This window comes from Lutra lutra, chromosome 14 (genome assembly GCF_902655055.1).
Source record: "Lutra lutra chromosome 14, mLutLut1.2, whole genome shotgun sequence".
NCBI lineage: Eukaryota > Metazoa > Chordata > Mammalia > Carnivora > Mustelidae > Lutra > Lutra lutra.
In genome coordinates this window covers 30,158,409-30,180,635 of record NC_062291.1, presented here as the reverse complement: position 1 = coordinate 30,180,635, position 22,227 = coordinate 30,158,409, and the positions used below count along the sequence as shown (strand labels likewise).

Here is a 22,227-nt window from a genome sequence, read left to right as displayed (position 1 = left end):
GATCACTATTTTTGTATCATTTGGATAAATACCTATTAGTGCATTGCTGGTTGTAGGTATTTGTATCTTTTTAAAAGAGTGTATTTATTTGAGAGAGAGAGAGAGAGAGAGCGAGCATGAGTGGGGTGGGGAGGGACAGAGGGAGAAGAAGAAGCAGACTCCTTGCTGATCAGGGAGCCCAACCCAGGGCTTGATCCCAGGACCCCAGGATCATGACCTGAACTGAAGGCAGATGCTTAACTGACTGCACCACCCAGGGACCCCTATTTTTAATTTTTGAGGAAACTTCATACTGTTCTCCAGAATGACTGCACCAGTTTGCATTCCCACCAACAGTGTAAGAGGATTCCCCTTCTCCTTATCCTCACCAGTAACTGTTGTTTCCTGACTTGTTAATTTTAACCATTCTCACAGGTGTGAGGTTTTGATTTTGATTTTGATTTTGTGGTTTTGATTTGTATTTCCCTGATGATGTGTGATATTGAACATTTTTTCATGTGTCTGTTAGCAACTTATAGGTCTTTGGAGAAATGTCTGCTCATGTGTTCTGCCCATTACTTAACTGGATTATTCGTTTTTTAGGCTTCAAATTTGATGAGTTCTTTATAGATTCTGGATATTAGCCCTTTATCAGATATGTCATTTGAAGATGTTTTCTCCCATTCCATTGGTTACCTTTTAGTTCTGTTGTTTCTTTCATTTTTGCAGAAGCTTTTTATTTTGATGAGGTCCCAAGAGCTCATTTTTGCTTTTGTTTCCCTTGCCTCCAGTGATGAGTCTCATAAGAAGTTGCTGTGGCCGAGGTCTAAAAGGTTGTTGCCTATGTTCTCCTCTAGGATTTTGATGGTTTCCTGTCTCACATCTAGGTCTTTCATCCATTTTGAGTCTATTTTTGTGTATGGTGTAAGACAGTGGTTCAGATTCATTCTTCTGCATGTTGCTGTCCAGTTTTTCCAACACCATTTGTTGAAGAAACGGATTTTCTTTCTTTTTCTTTTCTTTTCTTTCCTTTCCTTTCCTTTTCTTTTCTTTCCTTTCCTTTTTTCTTTTCTTTTCTTCTTTCTTTCTTTCTTTCTTTCTTTCTTGCCTCCTTTCCTTCTTTTAAGATCTTATTTATTTATTTAACTAGAGAGAGAGAGACAGCAAGAACAGGAACACAAGCAGGAGGAGTGGGAGAGGGAGAAGCAGGGAGCTGATGGGCTTGATCCTAGGACCTTGGGATGACTTACCTTAATGACTGACCCACCCAAGTGCCCCTGAGACTGTCTTTTTCCCTTTGGATATTCTTTCCAGCTTTGTCAAAGGTTAGTTGACCATATAGTTGTGGGTACATTTCTGGATTCTTCTTTATAGGTATGTATGTACACTTCACAGCACTCACCATATCACATATCCTCCCCACTGTCCATAACCCAACCACCCTCTCCATACCCCTCCTCCCCCCAGCAACCCACAGTTTGTTTTGTGATATTAAGGATCTCTTATGGGTTGTCTCCCTCCTGATCCCACCTTGTTTCATTTTTCCCTTCTGTACTGCCCAAACCCTCCACTCAGCCTCTCAATTTCCTCCTATCAGAAAGATCATATGATAATTGTCTTTCTCTGAGTAACTTATTTCACTCAGCATAATACCCCCTGGTTCCATCCACATTGTTGCAAATGGCAAGATTTCATTTCTTTTGATGGCTGCATAGTATTCCATTGTATGTATATGTATATATATATATATATATATATATATATATGTATGTATGTACATATATATATACATATCTGTGTGTATATATATATATACATATATATATATATATATACACCACATCTTCTTTATCCATTCATCTGTTGATGGACATCTAGGTTCTTTCCATAGTTTTGGCTATTGTGGACGTTGCCATATATATATATATATATATATATATATATATATATGGGTCCCCTTTAATATTTCTTGCAGACCTGGTTTGGTGTTAGTAAACTCCTTTAGTTTTTGCTTGTTTTGGAACACTTTATCACTCTGTCTGTTCTTTTTTTTTTTTAATAACAATTTATCCTTTTAAAGATTTTATTTATTAGAGAAAGAGAGTGCATGTGTGCACGTGAGGGGATGGGCAGAGGGAGAGGGAGATGCAGAGTCCATGTTGAGCAGGGAGCCCCATGTGGGGCTCAGTCGCAGGACCCTGAAATCATGACTTGAGCCGAAGTCAGATACTTAACTGACTGATTTACCCAGGCTCCCCTCTCTCTTCCTATTCTGAATGACAGCCTTATTGGATATAATATTTTTGCCTCCATATTTTTCCAATTTAGCGCCATTGAATATATCATGTTAGTCTCTTCTGACTTGCCAGATTTCTGTGGATAAGTCTGCTGCTAACCTTAGGTGTCTACCCTTGTAGGTTAAGGACCTTGTGTTCCTAGGCACTTTCGGAATTCTCTCTTTGTCTTTGTATTTTGCAAGTTTCACTGTGATATGTTTTGGTATTGACCTGTGTTTGTTGATTTTGAGGGGAGTTCTCTGTGCCTCTTCGACTTGAATGCCTGTTTTGTTCCCTAGTTTAGGGAGATTCTCAGTTATAATTTGTTCAAATATACCTTCTATGTCTTTTTCCTACTGTTTTTTCTTCTGGGTCTCTTATGATATGGATATTATTGTGCCTTGTGGAAGTGCTGAGTTCCCTAAGTCTGTATTTGTGATCTAATAGTTTTAATTCTCTCTTCTTTTCTCCTTCATTATTTTCTATAATTTTATCTTCTATAGCACCTATTAATACCTCTATTTCTTCTATTCTCATTGTGATTATGTCTAGTCAGTTTTGCCTCTCAGTTATAGCACTTTTTATTTCAGCCTGAGTAGTTTCTAGGTACTTTTATCTGTGCAGACAGGGTTTTTCTGGTGTCTCCTGTGCTGCTTTTGAGCCCAACTAGTATTCCTATGACTGTTGTTCTAAATATTTTTTCACATATATTGCTTATATCTGTTTTGAGCAAATCTCTGGCTGTTATTTCTTGATCTTTCTTCTGGGGAGAATTCTTCCCTCTTGTCATTATGTCTAGGTTTTTCTTTCTTGCTCAAACCCTTGTTGCTCTTGCTCCTGCTCTCTCCCTCTCTCCTTGACTTCCTTCTGCACAAAGGATCCCTCCTCTCTGTAGTACCATGGCTTTTCTCTTCCCCAGTTTGTGTCTCTTGAACCGCGCATCTATTACTTTCTCTTCCACCAATTTTGCAGATTGTTATCTTAATCCTCAGAATGATTTCCTAGTTGTTCAAAATGATTTGATGTTGATCTAGCTGTGTTCAAGGGCCAAGGGAAGCCTAGGGTCCCCTTACTACTCTGCATCCTAACTCCTCCACTGCACTTCTTCCATATCCATTAATAAGTCCATGGACATTTGGGTTATTTCCGTAATTTGGCTATTGTTGATAATGCTGCTATAAAAATTGGGGTGCATGTATTCCTTTGAATTAGTATTTTTGTATCTTTAGGGTAAATACCTAGTAATGCAATTGTTGGCTCATAGGGTAGTTCTATTTTTAACTTGGAGGAACCTCCATACTGTTTTCCAGAGTGGTTGCATTCCCACCAACAGTGTAAGAGGATTCCACTTTCTCTACAACCTTGCCAGCATCCATTATTTCTTGTGTTGTTTTAGCCATTATGGCTGGTGTGACTCTCCTTAGCCTTTTGATTTAGAGTTGAAGACAGACTGGTCTAAAGAGGGAAGTACAGTCCTATATCAAGAAGCAAAAGGATTCTCAAATACACAGCCTAACCTTAAACCCAAGGGACCTAGAAAAGGAACAACAAAGAAAGCCTAAAGGCAGCAGAAGAATGGAAATAATAATAAAGATTAGAGGAGAAATAAATGATATAGAAAAAACCCCCAGTAGAACAGATCAACGAACCTGGGATCTGGTTCTTTGAAAGAATTAATAAAATTGATAAACCTGTAGCCAGACTTATCAAAAAGAAAAGAGAAAGGACCCAAATAAATACAATCATGAATAAAAGAGGAAATATCACAACCAACATTGCAGAAATACAAACAATATAAGAGACAATTATGAGCAACTATATGCCCACAAATTAGGCAATCTGGAAGAAATGGATAAATTCCTAGAACCATATAAACTAGTAAAACTGAAACAGGAAGAAACAGAAAACATGAACAGACCCATAACTAGCAAAGACATTACATCAGGAATCAGAAATCTCCCAACAATCAAAAGTCCAGGGCCATATGTCTTCCCAGGGGAATTCTCCCAAACATATACAGAAGAGTTAATACCTGTTCCTCTGAAACTGTTCCACAAAATAGAAATGGAAGAGAAACTTCCACTCATTCTGTGAGGTCAGTATTACCTTGATTCCAAAACCAGACAAGGACCCCACGATAAAGGAGTATTACAGACCAATATCCCTGATGAACATGGATCCAGAAATTCTCAATAAAATACTAACAAATCAAATCCAGCAGTACATTAAAATGAAAAAGAGTTGAAAGCACAGACTTACTTGTGAAAAGCCTGTGTGCTAAGTTAAAAAGTAGTCACTCTGGAAAATAGTATGGAGGTTCCTCAAAAAATTAAAAATAGAATTATCCTATAATCCAGCAATTGCACTATTAGGTTCTTACCAAAAGACACAAAAGTCTACATTCAAAGGGGCATGTGCATGCTGACTTTTATAGCAGTATTATCAACAATAGTCAAATTATGGAAAGAACCCAAACATCCATCGACTGATGAAAGGATAAAGAAGTGTGGTATGCACATGAGTGTACACACACACACACACACACACTCAATGGAATATTACTCAGCCATCAGAAAAGAATGTAATCTTGCCATTTTCAATGATGTGGATAGAGCTAGAGAGTATTATGCTAAGTGGAATGAGTCAATCAGAGAGAGAAAAATACCATATGATTTCACTCATATGTAGAATTTAAGAAACGAAACAGATAAACATAGGGGAAGGGAAGAAAGAGTGAGAGGCACACTGTAAGAAACTATTAACTATAGAGAACAAACTGGGGGTTGCAGGAGAGTAGGTGAGCAGGGGAGGGGCTAAATGGGTGATGGGTATTAAGAAGGGCACTTGTGATGAGCACTGGGTGTAATATGTTAGTGATAAATCACTAAATTCTAATCCCGAAACCAGTATTATACTATGTTAAGTATTAAGAGTTTAAATAAAAACTTCAAAAAACAGAATTAAAGACAGGGTTTGAAACAAGTCATTACACTAAATGTTGATTTTTAGTTGTGATAGGAAGTATACAATCTTATTGTGAGGCCTGCCTTAATAATGTGGGATCTGAGGCTTCATTGAAGAAGTGATGTTTATATTGGAGTTTGAGCTGAGGCTGAAAATGGTTGTGCATATTGCATGGAAGGGAGGGTGGTGAAGCCAGTAATAGGAAGTTTACTTACTGCATCTTTGTTATCATTTTCCCCAACAGTGTTACTTGGTTTCTCTTCATACTACCTTAATGGAAACAAATACTTAATCGTTCTTTAATGTTTAAATGATCTTTTCTTGAGTATGACTCTTCAGCCAATTGTTCAAAATCCCCACATTTTTAGTAAAGAACGCATAATTCTTTTTAATGTATATGAAGTCAAAGATAGTATTCTATAAAGACTGTCATAACTTTCCAATTCAGAATCATGACAAGAAAAGATAATTTTCTTTTTTGTGGGAATTCATCTGCTCTCTAAATTTCTGAGGTCCCTTTAGTTTTTCATAGTCTCCTGGCAGAAATTCTGAGTTGCAGAGAAACATAAAAATCATCATTTCCTGGTCTTAAAAATTTACCAATTCTACTAGAAATTTCCTGAGAAGTAACAGCTATTTGTTGACTGGTGTCTGTGTTCAGATACTGTGCTAAATATATATTATGAATTATATCTCAATCATTTCAGGAGCACTATGAGATAAGTAATATTTTTATTTCTTTCCTTTAGAGGAGGACACTGAAAGTATTTAAGCATCCAAGGTCTCAGAGCTAGAAGAGGCAAATAAGAATTTGATCTCAGAAGTGTCTGACTTAATAGTCTAACTTGGTATTGCTAAGAGAACTAAAAGTGACATATTAACTTGTTTAGGCAGTCTCAGACCCTCTTCACAGGCTTTGTCTGTTATAAAGAACACTATTCTTTATATTCTTTGTATGTATTTAATAAAAACAATTCATTATATTTTTATTATGCTAAATAATAGTAAAGTAAATAAAAACTAAAATATTCATGAAGTAGAGTAGATAAGACAGGCCCTTTAATATATTGTTGGTGAGATGGCTGTGTTTTGGAGAATTTTTTGACAATATGTAACAAAACATAAAATTCATTTGCCTCTGGACTTAGCAATTCTACTTTTAAGAATTTATCCTCCAGCTAAGTTTGTTCATGCATGCAAAGATGTGAGTCATTCTTTGTAGTACTGTTTGAAATAGAAAAAGTTGGAAATGATTTATAGGTTTAATAGAAGTCTTATAAAATAAGTTATAGTAGATCAGTAAGATGTAGTTGTATTCAAGTATTAAAAAGAATGACTACAGAGGCTCCTGGGTGGCTTAGTGGGTTAAAGCCTCTGCTTTCAGCTCAGGTCATGATCCCAGGGTCCTGGGATCGAGCCCTGCATTGGGCTCTCTGCTCAGGAGGGAGCCTGCTTCCTCCTCTCTCTCTGCCCACCTCTCTGCCTACTTGTGATCTCTGTCTGTCAAATAAATAAATAAAATCTTTAAAAAAAAAGAATGACTACAGCTATTCAAGTCTTTACTAAGCTCAACACTCTGTTCTTATTTAATTTTAATAAATATCATAGGTATTGTTATTATAGCTCCATTTATGAGGAAAAAATAAAAAAGTTAAGTGACTTGTCTGAAGTAGTAGGACAGATACTGAAGCAGAACATCTTCAGAACTCACGTGACTAATTACTATGCATACTTTAATGTTTCCTGGTCATTTATATCCCTGTGTGAAAAGAAAATAAATTGATAAGTGAAGAAACAAATTGTAGGAAGTTTTTATAGTATGATAATATTTGTGAAAAGGATCCATACCTATATCTACTGTATGTTTTATAACATATAAAAATGTCTCTGTTTTCTCATGACAGAAAATCTTTCTTTATATATTAATATATGTGAATATGTGAATATATTCTTAAGGTACATTAAAATACATATAAATATATATAAATTTATATATATAAATTTACATACATATGTACACATAAAACATACATTTGTGGAAAAATTTCTGGGTGGCTATACAAGAACTCAATTTTTGGATGATTCATATAGAGACTTCATAAAATTTTTTCCCTTTATACTCTTCAGTATGCTGAATTATTTAAAAGTAATGAGCACATATCACTTTCATAATAAAAACAAATTTAAATTGAAAAACTTAAAAAACAGTGCATGTGAAAATTCTTTAACAGTTATTTTCCTGGAGAGAAATAAAGAGGAACTTTTTCATATTATACACTTACGGACTTTATTTTTAAAATTTTTTTTAGTTTAGAATTTTCATTTCTTTGCTTTTACTATAAGTAATTATAATATTACATAGTTAAATTTTTTGTGGGCTATGCTTTTAACTTTAATTTTTTATGTAAATAAAGCAGAGCTAAATAAAAGAGACATTATTGTATTAGTAAAATCTCCATTATAAATCATTTTTTACAACGAAAGCAATGGTTGGATTTGGACTGATTCTCTGAAATTCAATTAACATATAATGTATTGTTAGTTTTAGATGTATAGGTCAGTCAGTGATACACTAGTCTTTTTTTGTTTTTTAAGATCTTATTTATTTGAAAGAGAAAAAGCAAGAGAGCACCAAGTGGAAGGCGAGAGACAAAAGAGAGGGGGAGGGGTAGCGGGAGAGGGAAAGGCAGAGGGAGAAGCAGACTTCTTGCTGAGCAGGGAGTTCTGTTTGGGGCTCAGTCCCAGGACCCTGGGATCATGATCTGAGCTGAAGGCAGAGGCTTAACTTGACTGAGGCACCCAGGCCCCAACCAGTCTTATATAATACTCAGTGCTCATTACATCATGTGCCCTCCTTAATGTCCGTCACCCAGTTACCCCATCCCCCCACCCACCTCCCCTCCAACAAGCCTTAGTTTGTTTTCTATGATTAAGAGTCACTTATGGTTTGTCATCTTCTCTGATTTTATTTTTTCCTCTTTCCCTATGATCTTTTTCTTTTATTTCTTTTATCAGTGAGATATGATAATTGTTGTAGGGAGCTCAATTTTCAACTTTTTGAGGAACCTCCATGCTGTTTTCCAGAGTGGATGCACCAGCTTGCATTTCTGCCAACAGTGTAGGAAGGTCCCCCTTTCTCCTCATCTTCACCAACATCTGTCATTTCCTGGCTTGTTAATTTTAGTGATTCTGACTGGTGTGAGGTAGTATATTGCATTGTGGTTTTGATTTGTATTTCCCTGATGCCGAGTGATGTTGAATACTTTTTAATGTAACTGTTGGCCATTTGGATGTCTTTGCAGAAATGTCTGTTCATGCCTTCTGCCCATTTCTTGATTAAACTGTTTGTTCTTTGGGTGGAGAGTTTGATAAGTTCTTTATAGATACTGAATACCACCCTTTATCTGATATGTCATTTACAAATATCTTTTCCCATTCTTTTTTTTTAAATTTTTATTTTTTATAAACATATAATATATTTTTATCCCCAGGGGTACAGGTCTGTGAATCACCAACTTTACACACTTCACAGCACTCACCATAGCACATACCCTCCCCATCTTTTCCCATTCTTTTGGTTGTCTTTTGGTTTTGTCGTCTGTTTCCTTTGCTGTGCAAAATATTTTTTATCCTGATGAAGTCCCAAAATTTCATTTTTGTCTTTGTCTCCCTTGCCTTTGGAGACACGTCTAGCAAGAGGTTGCTGTGGCTGAGGTCAAAGAGATGCGTTCCTGTTTTCTCCTCAAGGATTTTGGTGGATTCCTGTCTCACATTTACGTACTAATCTGTTTTTGTGTATGGTATAAGGAAATGGTCCAGTTTCATTCTTCTGATGTGGCTGTCTAATTTTCCCAATGCCATTAGTTGAACTGACTTTTTTCTGTTGGATAATTCTTTTTTTTTAAATTTTCTTTTTAAAAAATCAACATATAATGTATTATTTGCTTTAGAGGTACAGTTCTGTGAATCATCAGTCTTAACACAGTTCACAGCACTCACCATAGCACATACCTTCCCCAATGTCCATAACCCAGCCACCCTATCCCTCTCCCCCCAGCAACCCTCAGTTTGTTTCCTGAGATTAAGAGTTTCTTATGGTTTGTCTCCCTCCTGATCCCATCTTGTTTCATTTTTTCCCTCCCTACCCACCATGACCCCCGACCCTGCCTTTTAAATTCCTCATATCAGAGTGATCATATGATAATTGTCTTCCTCTGATTGACTTATTTCACTTAGCATAATGTCTTCTAGTTCCATCCACATTGTTGCAAAGGGCAAGATTTCAGGGTTTTTTATGGCTATATAGTATTCCATTGTGTATATATACCAAAACTTATTTATCCACTCATCTGTTGATGGACATCTAGGTTCTTTCCATAGTTTGGCTTGTGGACATTGCTGCTATAAACATTCAGATGCATGTGCCCCTTTGGATCCCTACATTTTTATCTTTAGGATAAATACCCAGTAGTGCAATTGCTGGGTCATAGGATAGCTCTGTTTTCAACTTTTTGAGGAACCTCCATGCTGTTTTCCAGAGTGGCTGCACCAGCTTGCATTCCCACCAACAGTGTAGGAGGGTTCACCTTCTTCCGCATCCTCTCCAACATCTGTCATTTCCTGACTTATTAATTTTAGCCATTCTGACTGGTGTGAGGTACTATCTCACTATGGTTTTGATTTATATTTCCCTGATGCCAAGTGATGTGGAGCACTTTTTCATGTGTCTGTTGGCCATCTGGATGTCTTTGCAGAAATGTCTGTTCATGTCATCTGCCCATTTCTTCATTGGATTATTTGTTCTTTGGATGTTCAGTTTCATAAGTTCTTTATAGATTTTGGATACTAGCCCTTTATCTGATATGTCAATTGCAAAAAATCTTTTCCCACTCTTTTCGTTGTCTTTTGGTCTTGTTGACTGTTTCCTTTGCTGTGCAAAAGCTTTTGATCTTGATAAAGTCCCAATAGTTCATTTTTTTCCTTGCTTCCCTCACTGTTGGCAGTGTTTCTAGGAAGAAGTTGCTGTGGCTGAGGTTGAAGAGGTTGCTGCCTGTGTTCTCCACAAGGATTTTGATGGATTCCTGTCTCACATTGAGGTCTTTCATCCATTTTGAGTCTATTTTTGTGTGTGATATAAGGAAATGGTCCAGTTTCATTTTTCTGCATGTGGCTGTCCAATTTTCTCAACAGAATTTATTAAAGAGACTGTCTTTTTTTCATTGGACATGCTTTCCTGCTTTGTCAAAGATTAGTTGACCATAGAGTTGAGGGTCCATTACTGGGCTCTCTATTCTGTTCCTTTGATCTGTGTGTCTGTTTTTGTGCCAGTACCATACTGTCTTGATGCTTGGAGCTTTGTAATAGAGCCTGAAGTCTGGAATTTTGATGCCGCCAGTTTCGGTTTTCTTTTTCAACATTCCTCTGGTTATTCGGGGTTTTTTCTGGTTCCACATACATTTTAGGATTATTTGTTCCATTTCTTTGAAAAAAATGGATGGTATTTTGATAAGGATTGCATTAAACATGTAGATTGCTTTAGGTAGCATAGACATTTTCACAATTTTTGTTCTCCCAATCCATGAAGATGGAACATTTTCCCATTTCTTTGTGTCTTCCTCTATTTCTTTCGTGAGTACTTTACAGTTTTCTGAATATAGATTCTTTGCCCCTTTGGTTAGATTTAGTTCTAGGTATCTTAAGGTTTTGGGTGCAATTTTAAATGGGATTGACTCCTTAATTTCTCTTTCTTCTCTCTTGCTGTTGATGTATAGAAATGCAACTGATTTCTGTGCATTGATTTTATATCCTGACACTTCAATGAATTCCTGTACAAGTTCTAGCATTTTTGAGTGGAGTCTTTTGGATTTTCCACATAAAGTATCATATCACTTGCAAAGAGTGAGAGTTTGACTTCTTTGATGATTTGGATGCCTTTTCCTTCTTTTTTTTTTTTTAAGATTTATTTATTCATTTTTCAGAGAGAGAGAGAGGGAGCACAAGCAGTGCTTGTGCTCCCTTTTGGCAGGCAGAGGCAGAGAGAGAAGCAGGCTCCCTGCTGAGAAAGGAGCCTGATGTGGAACTCAATCCCAGACCCTGGGATCATTATCTGAGCCGAAGGCAGCCACTTAACCGACTGAGCCACCCAGGCTTATTTCTTTTTGATTCATTTCATTTATTTTTGATGTCTCATTGCTGAGGCTAGGACTTCTAGAACTATGTTGAATAGCAGTGGTGATAGTGGACAGCCCTGCTGTGTTCTCGAGCTTAGGGGAAGGCTCTCAGTTTTTCCCCATTGAGAATGATAGTTGCTGTGGGTTTTTCCTAGATGGCTTTGATGATATTGAGGAATATACACTCTATCCCTACCCTTTGAAGAGTTTTGATCAAGAAAGGATGCTGTACTTTGTCAAATGCTTTCTCAGCATCTATTGAGAGTATCATATGGTTCTTGTTCTTTCTTTTATTAATGTATTTATCCCATTGATTGATTTGTGGATGTTGAACCAACCTTGCCACCCAGGAATAAACGCCACTTGGTCGTGGTGAATAATCCTTTTAATGTACTGTTGGATCCTATTGGCTAGTATTTTGGTGAGAATTTTTGCATTTGTGTTCATCAAGGCTATTGGTCTGTAATTCTCTTTTTTCATGGGGTCTTTGTTTGTTTTTGGGATCAAGGTAATGCTGGTCTCAAAGAATGAGTTTGGAAGTTTTCTTTCCATTTCTATTTTTTAAAGCAGTTTCAGAATAAGTATTAATTCTTCTTTAAATGTTTGGTAGAATTCCCCTGGGAAGCCGTCTGGCCCTGGGCCCTTGTTTGTTCAGAGATTTTTGATTAATGTTTCAATTTCCTTACTGGTTATGGGTCTTTCAGGTTTTCTATTTCTTTCTCGTTCAGTTTTAGTAGTTTATACATCTCTAAGAATGCATCCATTTCTTCCAGATTGCCTAACTTGCTGGTGTATCGTTGCTCATAATATGTTCTTATAACTGTTTGTATTTCTCTGGTGTTGGTTGTGATCTCTCCTCTATCACTGATGATTTTATTTGGGTCCTTTCTCTTTCTTTTTGATAATTCTGGCCAGGGGTTTATCAATTTTATTAATTATTTCAAAGAACGAGCTCCTAGTTCCGTTGATTTGTTCTCCTGTTCTTTTGGTTTCTATTTCATTGATTTCTGCTCTGATCTTTATGATTTCTCTTCTCCTCCTGGGTTGAGGCTTTCTTTGCTGTTCTTTCTCCAGCTCCTGTAGGTGTAGGGTTAGGTTTTGTGCCCGAGATGTTTTTTGTTTCTTGAGAATGGCTTATATGGCTATATACTTTCCTCTCAGGACTGCCTTTGCTGTGTCCCACAGTTTTTGAACAGTTATATTTTCATTTTCATTTGTTTCCATGAATTTTAAAAAATTCTTTAACTTCCTAGTTGACCCATTCATTCTTTTTTTTTTTTTAAGATTTTATTTATTTGTTTGACAAAAATCACAAGTAGGCAGAGAAGCCAAGGAGAGAGCCCAATGTGGGACTTGATCCCAGGACCCTGAGATCATGACCTGAGCCGAAGGCAGAGGCTTACTTAACCCACTGAGCCATCCAGGCACCTTGACCCATTCATTCTTTAGTAGGAGTCTCTTTAGCCTCCATGTATTTGATTTCTTTCCAACTTTCCTTTTGTGGTTGAGTTCTAGTTTCAGCGCATTGTGGTCTGAAAATATGCAGGGAGTGATCCCATTCTTTTGGTACCAGTTGAGACCTGATTTGTGATCCAGGATGTGATCTATACTGGAATGTTCCATGTACAGTAGACAAGAATGTATATTCTCTTGTTTTGGGATAGAATGTTCTGAATATATCTGTGATGCCCATCTGGTCCAGGGTGTCATATAAAGCTTTTATTTCCTTGTTGATCCTTTGCTTAAATGATCTGTCCATTGCATGAGTGGGGTCTTAAAATCCCTATTATTTTATTGTTATTGATGTGTTTATTTAATTTTGTTATTAATTGGTTTATATAATTGGCTGCACCCATGTTAGGGGCATAAATATTTACAATAGTTAGATCTTTTTGTTGGATAGACCTCTTTATTATGATATAGTGTCCTTTCTCATCTCTTATTACAGTCTTTGATTTAAAATTTAATTTGTCTGATATAAAGATTGTCACCCCAGCTTTCTTTTGATTTCTATTAGCATGATAAATGGTTTTCCACCCTGTCACTTTCAATCTGGAGGTGTCTTTGGGTCTACAGTGAGTCTCTTCCAGAGAACATATCAGTGGGTCTTGTTTTTTCATACAGTCTGGTACCATGTGTCTTTTGATTGGGGCATTATCCCATTAACATTCAGAGTAATTATTGAAAGATAGGAATTTTGTGCTTTTGTATTACCTGTAAGGCTGTTTCTGTATGTTTTCTATATTCCTTTCTGGTCTATATTACTTTTGGCCTGTCCCTTCCCTTAAAGGATCACCTTTCATATTTCTTGCAGGGCTGGTTTGGTGATTACAAATTCTTTTAGTTTCTGTTTTTCTTAGAAGCTTTTTATTTCTCCTTCCATTTTTATGACAACATAGCTGGATAAAGTATTCTTGGCTGCATATTTTTCTCATTTAGAACCCTGATTATGACAGTCTTTTCTGGCCTGCACAGTCTGTAGATAAGTCTACTGCCAGTCTAATGATTCTAGTCTTGTAGGTTACAAACCTCTTGTCCCAAGCTGCTTTCAGGATTTTCTCTTTGTCTCTGAGATTTGCAGGTTTCACTCTTATATGTTGGATTCTTGACCTATTTTTATTGATGTTGGTGGGGGGGGATTTCTCTGTGCCTCCTGGACTTGAATGCCTGTTTCCTTCTCCAGATTAAGGATGTTCTCTGTTATAATCTGCTCCAATATACCTTCTGCCCTCTTCCTTTTTCTTCTTCTTTTGGGATCCCAATTATTGTAATACTATTTTGCTCTATGTATCAGTTTTCTCTTGAATTCTCCCCTTGTGATCCAAGAGTTGTTTATCTTTCTTTTTCTCAGCTTCTTTGTTTTCCATCATTTTGTCTTCTATACCACTAATTCTCTCTTCTTTCCCATTTATCCAGGCAGTTAGAGCCTCCATTTTTTATTGCATTTCATTAATAGCCTTTTTGACTTGATTAGATTTTAGTTCTTTTATTTCTCCAGAAAGGGATTTTGTAGTGTCTTCTATGCTTTTTTTTGAAACCGGCTAGTATCTTTATAATTGTTATTTTGTACTCTATATCTAACATCTTACTTATGTCCATACTGATTAGGTCCCTGGCAGTCAGTATTGCCTCTTTCTCTGTTTTTTGAGGTGAGTTTTTTCCATCTTGCCATTCTTTCAGAAAGTGATTGCTTTTCTATTTGTAGAGTTGCAGGCATTCTTTTCTTCAACCACTAGTTGAGTTCGCAGGTGTTCAGAATGGTTTGAGAGCCATCTAGCTGAATTCCTGAGACCAGATGAAATTAAGGTTTCCTACTCCTCTGCCATCTTGGACTCCTCCTTGAACTGTGAACTTTTTAAAATGAATGAGTTCACATTGCTTTTATCATAAGATGTATTTTCAATGAAAAAATCTTAGAAATTTTAGGTATATTATTCTAACAGTTACGTGCTATGATATATAATTTCCATGACTAAGTTTAGGATGCAGGTTATTATATTGACAATTTAGGAAAATCTGCCTATGTTAAACTTTTATCAGAGAGCTCCTGCTTTGAAGGCTAGCTCTTTTCTTTTTCTTTTTCTTTTTAAAAATATTTTATTTATTTGAGAGAAAGAGAGAGAGAGAGAGCGTGAGCATGAGTGGGGTGAAGGACAGAGGGAGAAGCAGACTTTCCGCTGAACAGAGAGCCCAATGCAGGAGTCAGTTCCAGGTCCCCAGGATCATGACCTGAGGTGAAGGCAGACTCTTAACTGACTGAGCCACTTAGGTGCCCAGGCTAGCTCTTTTCTAACACTGACTTGGAAAATAACTCAATGAAGATTTACCTTATTTTTATAAACAAGATTGTTTCCAATTGAAGTCTTAGTAATGAAACCTTTTACAGCAAATGAGATTCAGCAAATACAGAAGTTGACAGCAATTCTAGTAGATGTTGCTAGTCAGTTGAACATAGTTCTCTTGCAGGAAGATGGTATCATGCTTCTTAAACTTCAGAGCATTAATTAAAAACAAATGCCAATTTTATTTTTTATTTATTTATTTTTTTAAAGATTTTTTTATTTATTTGTCAGAGAGAGAGTGAGAGAGAGCGAGCACAGGCAGACAGAATGGCAGGCAGAGGCAGAGGGAGAAGCAGGCTCCCCGCCAAGCAAGGAGCCCGATGTGGGACTCGATCCCAGGACGCTGGGATCATGACCTGAGCCGAAGGCAGCTGCTTAACCAACTGAGCCACCCAGGCGTCCCGACAAATGCCAATTTTAAACTCCATTGTTTATTAACAGTGTTCTAGTGTCAACTGACACTATTTTAATATTATGCTTAGTCATAAAATGTAGTTGGAATTAAGATGATAAATGCTTAAACAGGTATAGGTGAAACTTAAAGTATATTATTTTTGTTATGTTTTTCAGGTGAAGCTCTGAAAGTATCAGCTGAGAGATTTGCAGATGACCCATGTTATCTCCCCAAAAGGGAGGCTGTGGTTCAAGCTGCCCGTGCCTTGTTGGCTGCAGTTACCAGACTCCTTATCCTCGCAGACATGATAGATGTCATGAGTCTCTTGCAGCATGTGTCAGCTGTAAGTAAAAGATGGCTAGTTTACCTTGGCATTGTTCTCACTTCTAATTCCATTTTCTGAAACTGGTATTAATACTAGTGCATCCCAACCTCACTTTCATTTCTTAATGTCACCCAGCAGATGATTCAATTAGATTGTGCAACTCTTGTATACCTCAAAAGAACAAAGCCAGAAGTTATTTTGTTTATTAAAATTTTTAAATTTTTTATTTAAATTCTAGTTAACATATAGTGTTATGTTATGTAACTAAATGTTAACATATAGTTTCACGCATACAGTTTAGTGATTCAGCACTTGGGGCTTATCACAAGTGAACTCCTTTTTTTGTTTTTTAAGGAAGTACACTCCTTAATCCCTGTTACCTATTTCACCCATCCCCCCACTACCAACCATCTTTTCTCTTCAGTTTTTGACCTCTTCAGTTAAGACTCTGTTTCTTGTAGTCCATAGTCTCTCATGGTTCATCTCCCCCACTGGTTTCCCCCTACTTCATTTTTCCTTTCCTTCTCCTAATGTCCTTCATGCTATTCCTTATGTTCCACATATAAGGGAAACCATATAATGATTGTCTTTCTCTGCTTGACTTATCTCACTTAGCATAATTCCCTCCAGTTCCATCCATGTCAATGCAAATGGTAGGTAGTCATCCTTTCTGATGGCTGAGTAATATTCTATTGTATATATGGACCACACCTTCTTTATTCATTCATCTGCTATGAACAGTGGGGTGCGTGTGGCCCTGTCAGAGGGGAAGGTGGTAGGGGGATGGGTTATCCTGGTGATGGGTATTAAGGAGAGCATTATTACATGGAGCACTGGATGTTATACACAAACAATAAATCATGGAACACTACATCAAAAACTAATGATGTACCGTATGATGACTAACGTAACATAATAAAGAAAAAAGATAGTTTCTTGGTTTGCGTCTTTCTTTTTCCCCATTTGCTCGTTTGTGTTGTTTCTTAAATTCCACAGTTGAGTGAAATCATATGGTTTGTCTTTCTCTGACTGACTTATTTCATTTAGCACAATACTCTGTAGTTTCATCCATGTTGTTGCAAACGCCGAATTCATTCTTTTCTTGGCATATATATGTTTGTGTGTGTGTGTATATATATATATATATTCATATCTATCTGTCTATATATATGAATATTACTCAGCCAAGGCCTGCTGACGTGCAGAGACAGTGAGGCGGAGGCAAGGTAAACCACAAGAGGGGATGCAAGAGGCATTCAGAGCCACATCAGGCTGAGCTTTGAAGGCCACGGTAAAGGGCTTCAGATGCAGGCATTACTGGTTCCATTCAATTTTTGTCTGTCTCTCTTTTTTATAAAGATATTTTATTTTTAACCAATCTCTACACCCAACGTGGGGCTCCAGCTCACAACCCCAAGATCAGGAGTCACCTCTTCTTCTGTTGAGACAGCCAGGTGCTCTTCCTCTCTTCCCCACCATCTCCCTGCTTCCCTTTCCGTCAAGGTCTCTGTCCCCCCTTCTGAATTTCTGTCCTCCTCTGTACTTCTGGATATAGCACTTGGGCAGGCAGATAGGGCGGGAGGCTCCCAGCAGTGCGTCACCCTTTGACTCCAGCCACTACCTGTGCCTCCAGCTGTGCCTGCAGGAGTGGTGTGGCTGTCTGCCTGGCAACCCATGACATCACACAGAGGCTGGTGCTGGGTTGGCTTGGCACTCGCCGAAGGCCAGGCAGTTTCTAGCTCACAGAGGGTTTTGGAAGAGCCGGGATGGGGGAGACAGGAAGAAAATCAGGAGGGACTTGTATAAAAAAAAATTATATATATATATGTGTGTGTGTGTGTGTGTGTGTGTGTATAAACATTTTATATATTTTATATTTATGCAAAATTAATATATAAAATTTATATTTATATATTTATATAAAATTTATGTTTATATATATAAAATATATAGATAAAGAAGTTGTGAGATTATATTTATATATAATCTCACAACTTCTTTATCCATTCAATAGCCGATGGACAGATGGGCTTTTTCCATAATTTGGCTATTGTTGATAATGCTGCTATAAACATTGGGGTGCATGTATCCCCTTGAATTAGTATTTTTGTATTCTTTGGGTAAATGCCTAATAGTGCAATTGAACTGCAAAGAACACTGCCTGTGGGTGAGGTCAAAGAACACTGCCTCTAGGATTTTGATGGTTTCCTGTCTCACATTTAGGTCTTTCATCCATTTTGCATTTATTTTTGTATATTGGATAAGAAAGTGGTCCAGTTTCATTTTTTGCATTTTGCTGTCAATTTTTCCCAACACCATTTGTTGAAGAGACTGTCTTTTTTCCATTGGATGTTCTTTCCTGCTTTGTTGAATAATAGTTGACCATATAGTTTTGGTTTTTTTGTTTTGTTTTTTTAATCCTGGTCCATTGATCTGTGTCTCTATTTTTGTGCCAGTACCATACTGTCTTGATCATTACAGTTTTACAATATAGTTTGAAGGTGGAATTGTGATGCCTCCTGCTTTGCTGTTCTTTTTCGAGATTGCTGTGACTATTTGGGGTCTCTGGTGGTTCTATACAAATTTTAGGATTATTTGTCTTAAAGCCAGTGGTAGATTAAAAAATAGAAGATGGCTCACTGATAAAGAAATAGATAGGATTATATAGGTAATATAAATAATGAATATATAATTGAAAAAGAAAAACTTTAAAATTTAAGGCACAAGAAAGTTTGTCCTACTTTATAAATGAATACTGTTTGCGACCTCCTCTTGATCCAAGATCAAGTGTGCATGTTTGCAGGTCGTCTGTGATATCTGTAGTAATCCATATGAAAAATGTATAAATTGATTTAATATGAGTAAAGAATATAATTTTACTTAGATACTACAAAGGCAGCAAGATATCTTGCTTGCTTTATTTTGCTAGACAAATCATTTAGAAAAGTTTTAGTATAAAGAATTTTATTAGAGCCCTTTTTGCTTTCTTAATTTATTTAGTTTGACCAAGTCATTAATAGTGTCCAGGTGAGAAGATTGCAAACAATCTTTTGGAGTCTCTGATCTATTTCCTGCATTAGGACTTTTACTCTTCTGTCCATAAATACATCTGCATATTCATAAGGTGCCTGGTGACTGTAATATCACTTTTCCATTAAGGAAATGATGGCCTTGTCTGATTGACCTTCTTATTAAAATCATTTTCTCTAATTGCTAAGCTAAACCTTTCTTTGCATCTTTATCTTACTCTTTAATGCTTACCGTAACACTAAACTAATGGAACCTTCCCTTTATAATTTCATATTCATTTTCTTTTATTGGTTTTATTACTGTAAAAAAAGCAAGCTGGCACTTTTTTGTTGTTTTTAGATAAGGAAAGAGTTTAGGAAAGAGTATAGGAAAAAGTTTTTTAGGAAAGAGTATAGTTATCATCATCAGAAGCTGTATACTAGTGGATTTATAGGTGAGATAATTAAGCAGTGTTTCTTGTTTCTTGGTTATTTGTTAGATACTGGAAATAGTACTGTAGACAAATCCCTAAACATTTCTGACATTCATTTTTTTTTCATATGTGAATACAGATGCTAAGAAATGCTGTAATCAAGAAGTAAGGTATGAAAGATTAAGTGCCAGGTAATTCCTAGTTCTAATGACTCCAGATTTCCAGTATTTTAGACTCTAGATTTGTTGCGATAGAGCAGAATGAAAGGCTTTTTCAAGTAAAAATTGCTACCCTCATAATTGATTAAGAAGTAATGGTGTGTATATTCAAGACCACAAATACCTCCATTACCAATTTTAATTGAGTACCACTAATTGCTAGGCATAGTGCTAGGTAGTTCACACACATTATGTCTTTCAAATGAAGGAGGAAATAATTGAAGATCAAAGCAAAACAAAGTACTATTTTTTGCAATAAAATTATAGTTAATATTTACTGAGTTTTTATAATATGCTAATAAGCATGATGCAGGATTATCTTCTTTAATTCAGTCTTCAACAACAGCCATATGATTATGATTTTTATTTTAAAATTAAAAAAACAAGCATATTTATTTAAGAAATTTGCTCAATGTGATAGGGGAAAAAAAAACCCTTTTTGGAACATAGTACTCCAAGGGTTAGGACAACCTTAACTATAAATACCTTTCACAAGCATATAGACAAGTTCATGGGCTTATAATAAGTTATTAAAGGAATTCAGATATGTCAGGAGGAGGGGGAGTTCTTAACTCTAACTACTCTCTCCTTTGTTGGTATCAGAGACTGAGCTTAGGTTACATCATTTAAGATACTTATCAGTGTGTTTAGTACAACAATGTTAGCTCATCTAAGAAAAAGGGGAGACCTTTTGTGGTGAATTGTAATAGTGTTTTATTATTTCTTTGTTATGAAAAATTTATATACATATGTATTTATTTATTATTAAAGATTTTATTTATTTATTGGACAAACAGAGATCACAAGCAGGCAGAGAGGCAGACATAGAGAGAGAAGGGAAGCGGACTCCCTGCTGAGCAGAGAGCCTGATGTAGGGCTCGATCTCAGTACCCCAGGACCATGACCCCAGCCAAAGGCAGAGGCTTTAACCCACTGAGACACCCAGGCGCCCCTATTTATTTATTTTTAAGATTTTATTTATTTATTTGTTAGAGAGAGGGGGAGCACAAGCAGGGGGAGTGGCAGGCAGTGGGAGCACACACTCCCCACTGAGCAAGGAGACCAATGCAGGACTCAGTCTCAGGACCCTGGGATCATGACCCGAGCCAAAGGCAGATGCCCAACCTACTGAGCCACTCAGACATCCCACAAAATTTATATTTAAATTGTGTCATTAACTCAATTCTTTTGACAAAAATGGACAAACTGAATTTTTTTTAATGTCATCAAGATTAGAATTATTTGGCATAACATTCCCCCCACCCCAAGTATTCTGCAGACCCTGTCTTATAAATATGCAACATGGAAAAAAGGATTTTTTTATGGTCAGTGCTGCATATAGAAATTCTCTTTGAATATTTTTGATGCACATAAGCACATAAAAGTTGGTGAGAAATATTGACGCAAAGAAATGTATTTAATTTGCATAACTCAGAGTTTCTCCAATTTTTTAACCTTAGGACCCTTATAATATGTTAATCCTGGAACTTTCTCAAACTGTACTTTGGGAAATAGTGGTTTAGAATATTTCTTTTTTCTTTCTTTTTAGAAGTAACTCCACACTCAATATGTAGCCCCAAATGGGACTTGAACCCACGACCCTGAGATCAAGACCTGAGTTGAGACCATGAGTTGAATGCTTAGCTGACTAAGCCACTCAGGAGCCCCGTAGAATATTTCTATATTTCTAATAATATTTATTAATATATTAAATTTCCGTTTGGATTAAAAAATTTTGGAGGAGAAATGTCAGGGCCCTTACAGTCTAATATCTTATTGATGTAGATTAGACTCTTTCCTACAATACAGTGTGCAATATACAACTGTCTAACAGTAATAGCAGTCTCAATTCTGTGACACAGTGAACCTGACTTTGGACAGTTCTAATTGTTAGAGACATTTTCCTCAAACTGGGCTTAAAGCTGCCTTCCTGCTATTTCCATTCAGTGTTCCTAGTTTTGCTTTCTTGAGCAACACAGAACCAAGGTAATAGGAAAAGACATTTTCATTTTTTTCTGTTTTTATTAACATATAATGTTATTTGCCTTAGGGGTACCATCTCTTCTTTATCCATTCATCTGTTGATGGACATCTAAGCTCTTTCCATTGTGGACATTGCTTCTATAAACATTCGGGTGCGTGTGCCCCTTCGGATCCCATGCTGCCAATCTAATATTTCTACCATTTTATGTTACAGACCTTTTGTCCCAAGCTGCTTTCAGGATTTTCTCTTTGTCGGAGACTTGTAAGTTTTACTATTAGATGACATGGTATGGACCCTTTTTATTGATTTTGAGGGGGGGTTCTCTGTGCCTCCTAGATTCTTATGCTTCTTCCCTTTCCCAGATTAGGGAAATTCTCTGCTATTATTTGCTCCAGTATACCATCTGCCCCTCTCTCTCTTTCTTCTTCTGGGATCCCAATTATTCTAATATTGTTTTGTCTTATGGTATCACTTATCTCCATTCTCCCCTCATGTTCAAGTAGTTGTTTGTCTCTCTTTTGCTCAGCTTCTTTATTCCTCATCATTTGGTCTTCTATATCACTAATTCTCTCTTCTGCCTCATTTATCCTAGCAGTAAGAGCCTCCATTTTTGATTGCACCTCATTAATAGCT

At 36.6% G+C, this 22,227-nt stretch overlaps 1 protein-coding gene across 6 annotated transcripts in view; it reads left to right on the top strand.

Moving 5' to 3' along the window:
• CTNNA3 (catenin alpha 3) overlaps nt 1-22,227 on the top strand; it is a 1,776,580-nt gene that overhangs the window by 142,824 nt on the left and 1,611,529 nt on the right. For all 6 annotated transcript variants that reach the window (XM_047701796.1, XM_047701794.1, XM_047701795.1 and 3 more), the window contains exon 4: nt 15,802-15,968. In XM_047701796.1, coding sequence (XP_047557752.1) covers nt 15,802-15,968 — 167 coding nt within the window. The remainder of the gene's footprint in view (nt 1-15,801; nt 15,969-22,227) is intronic.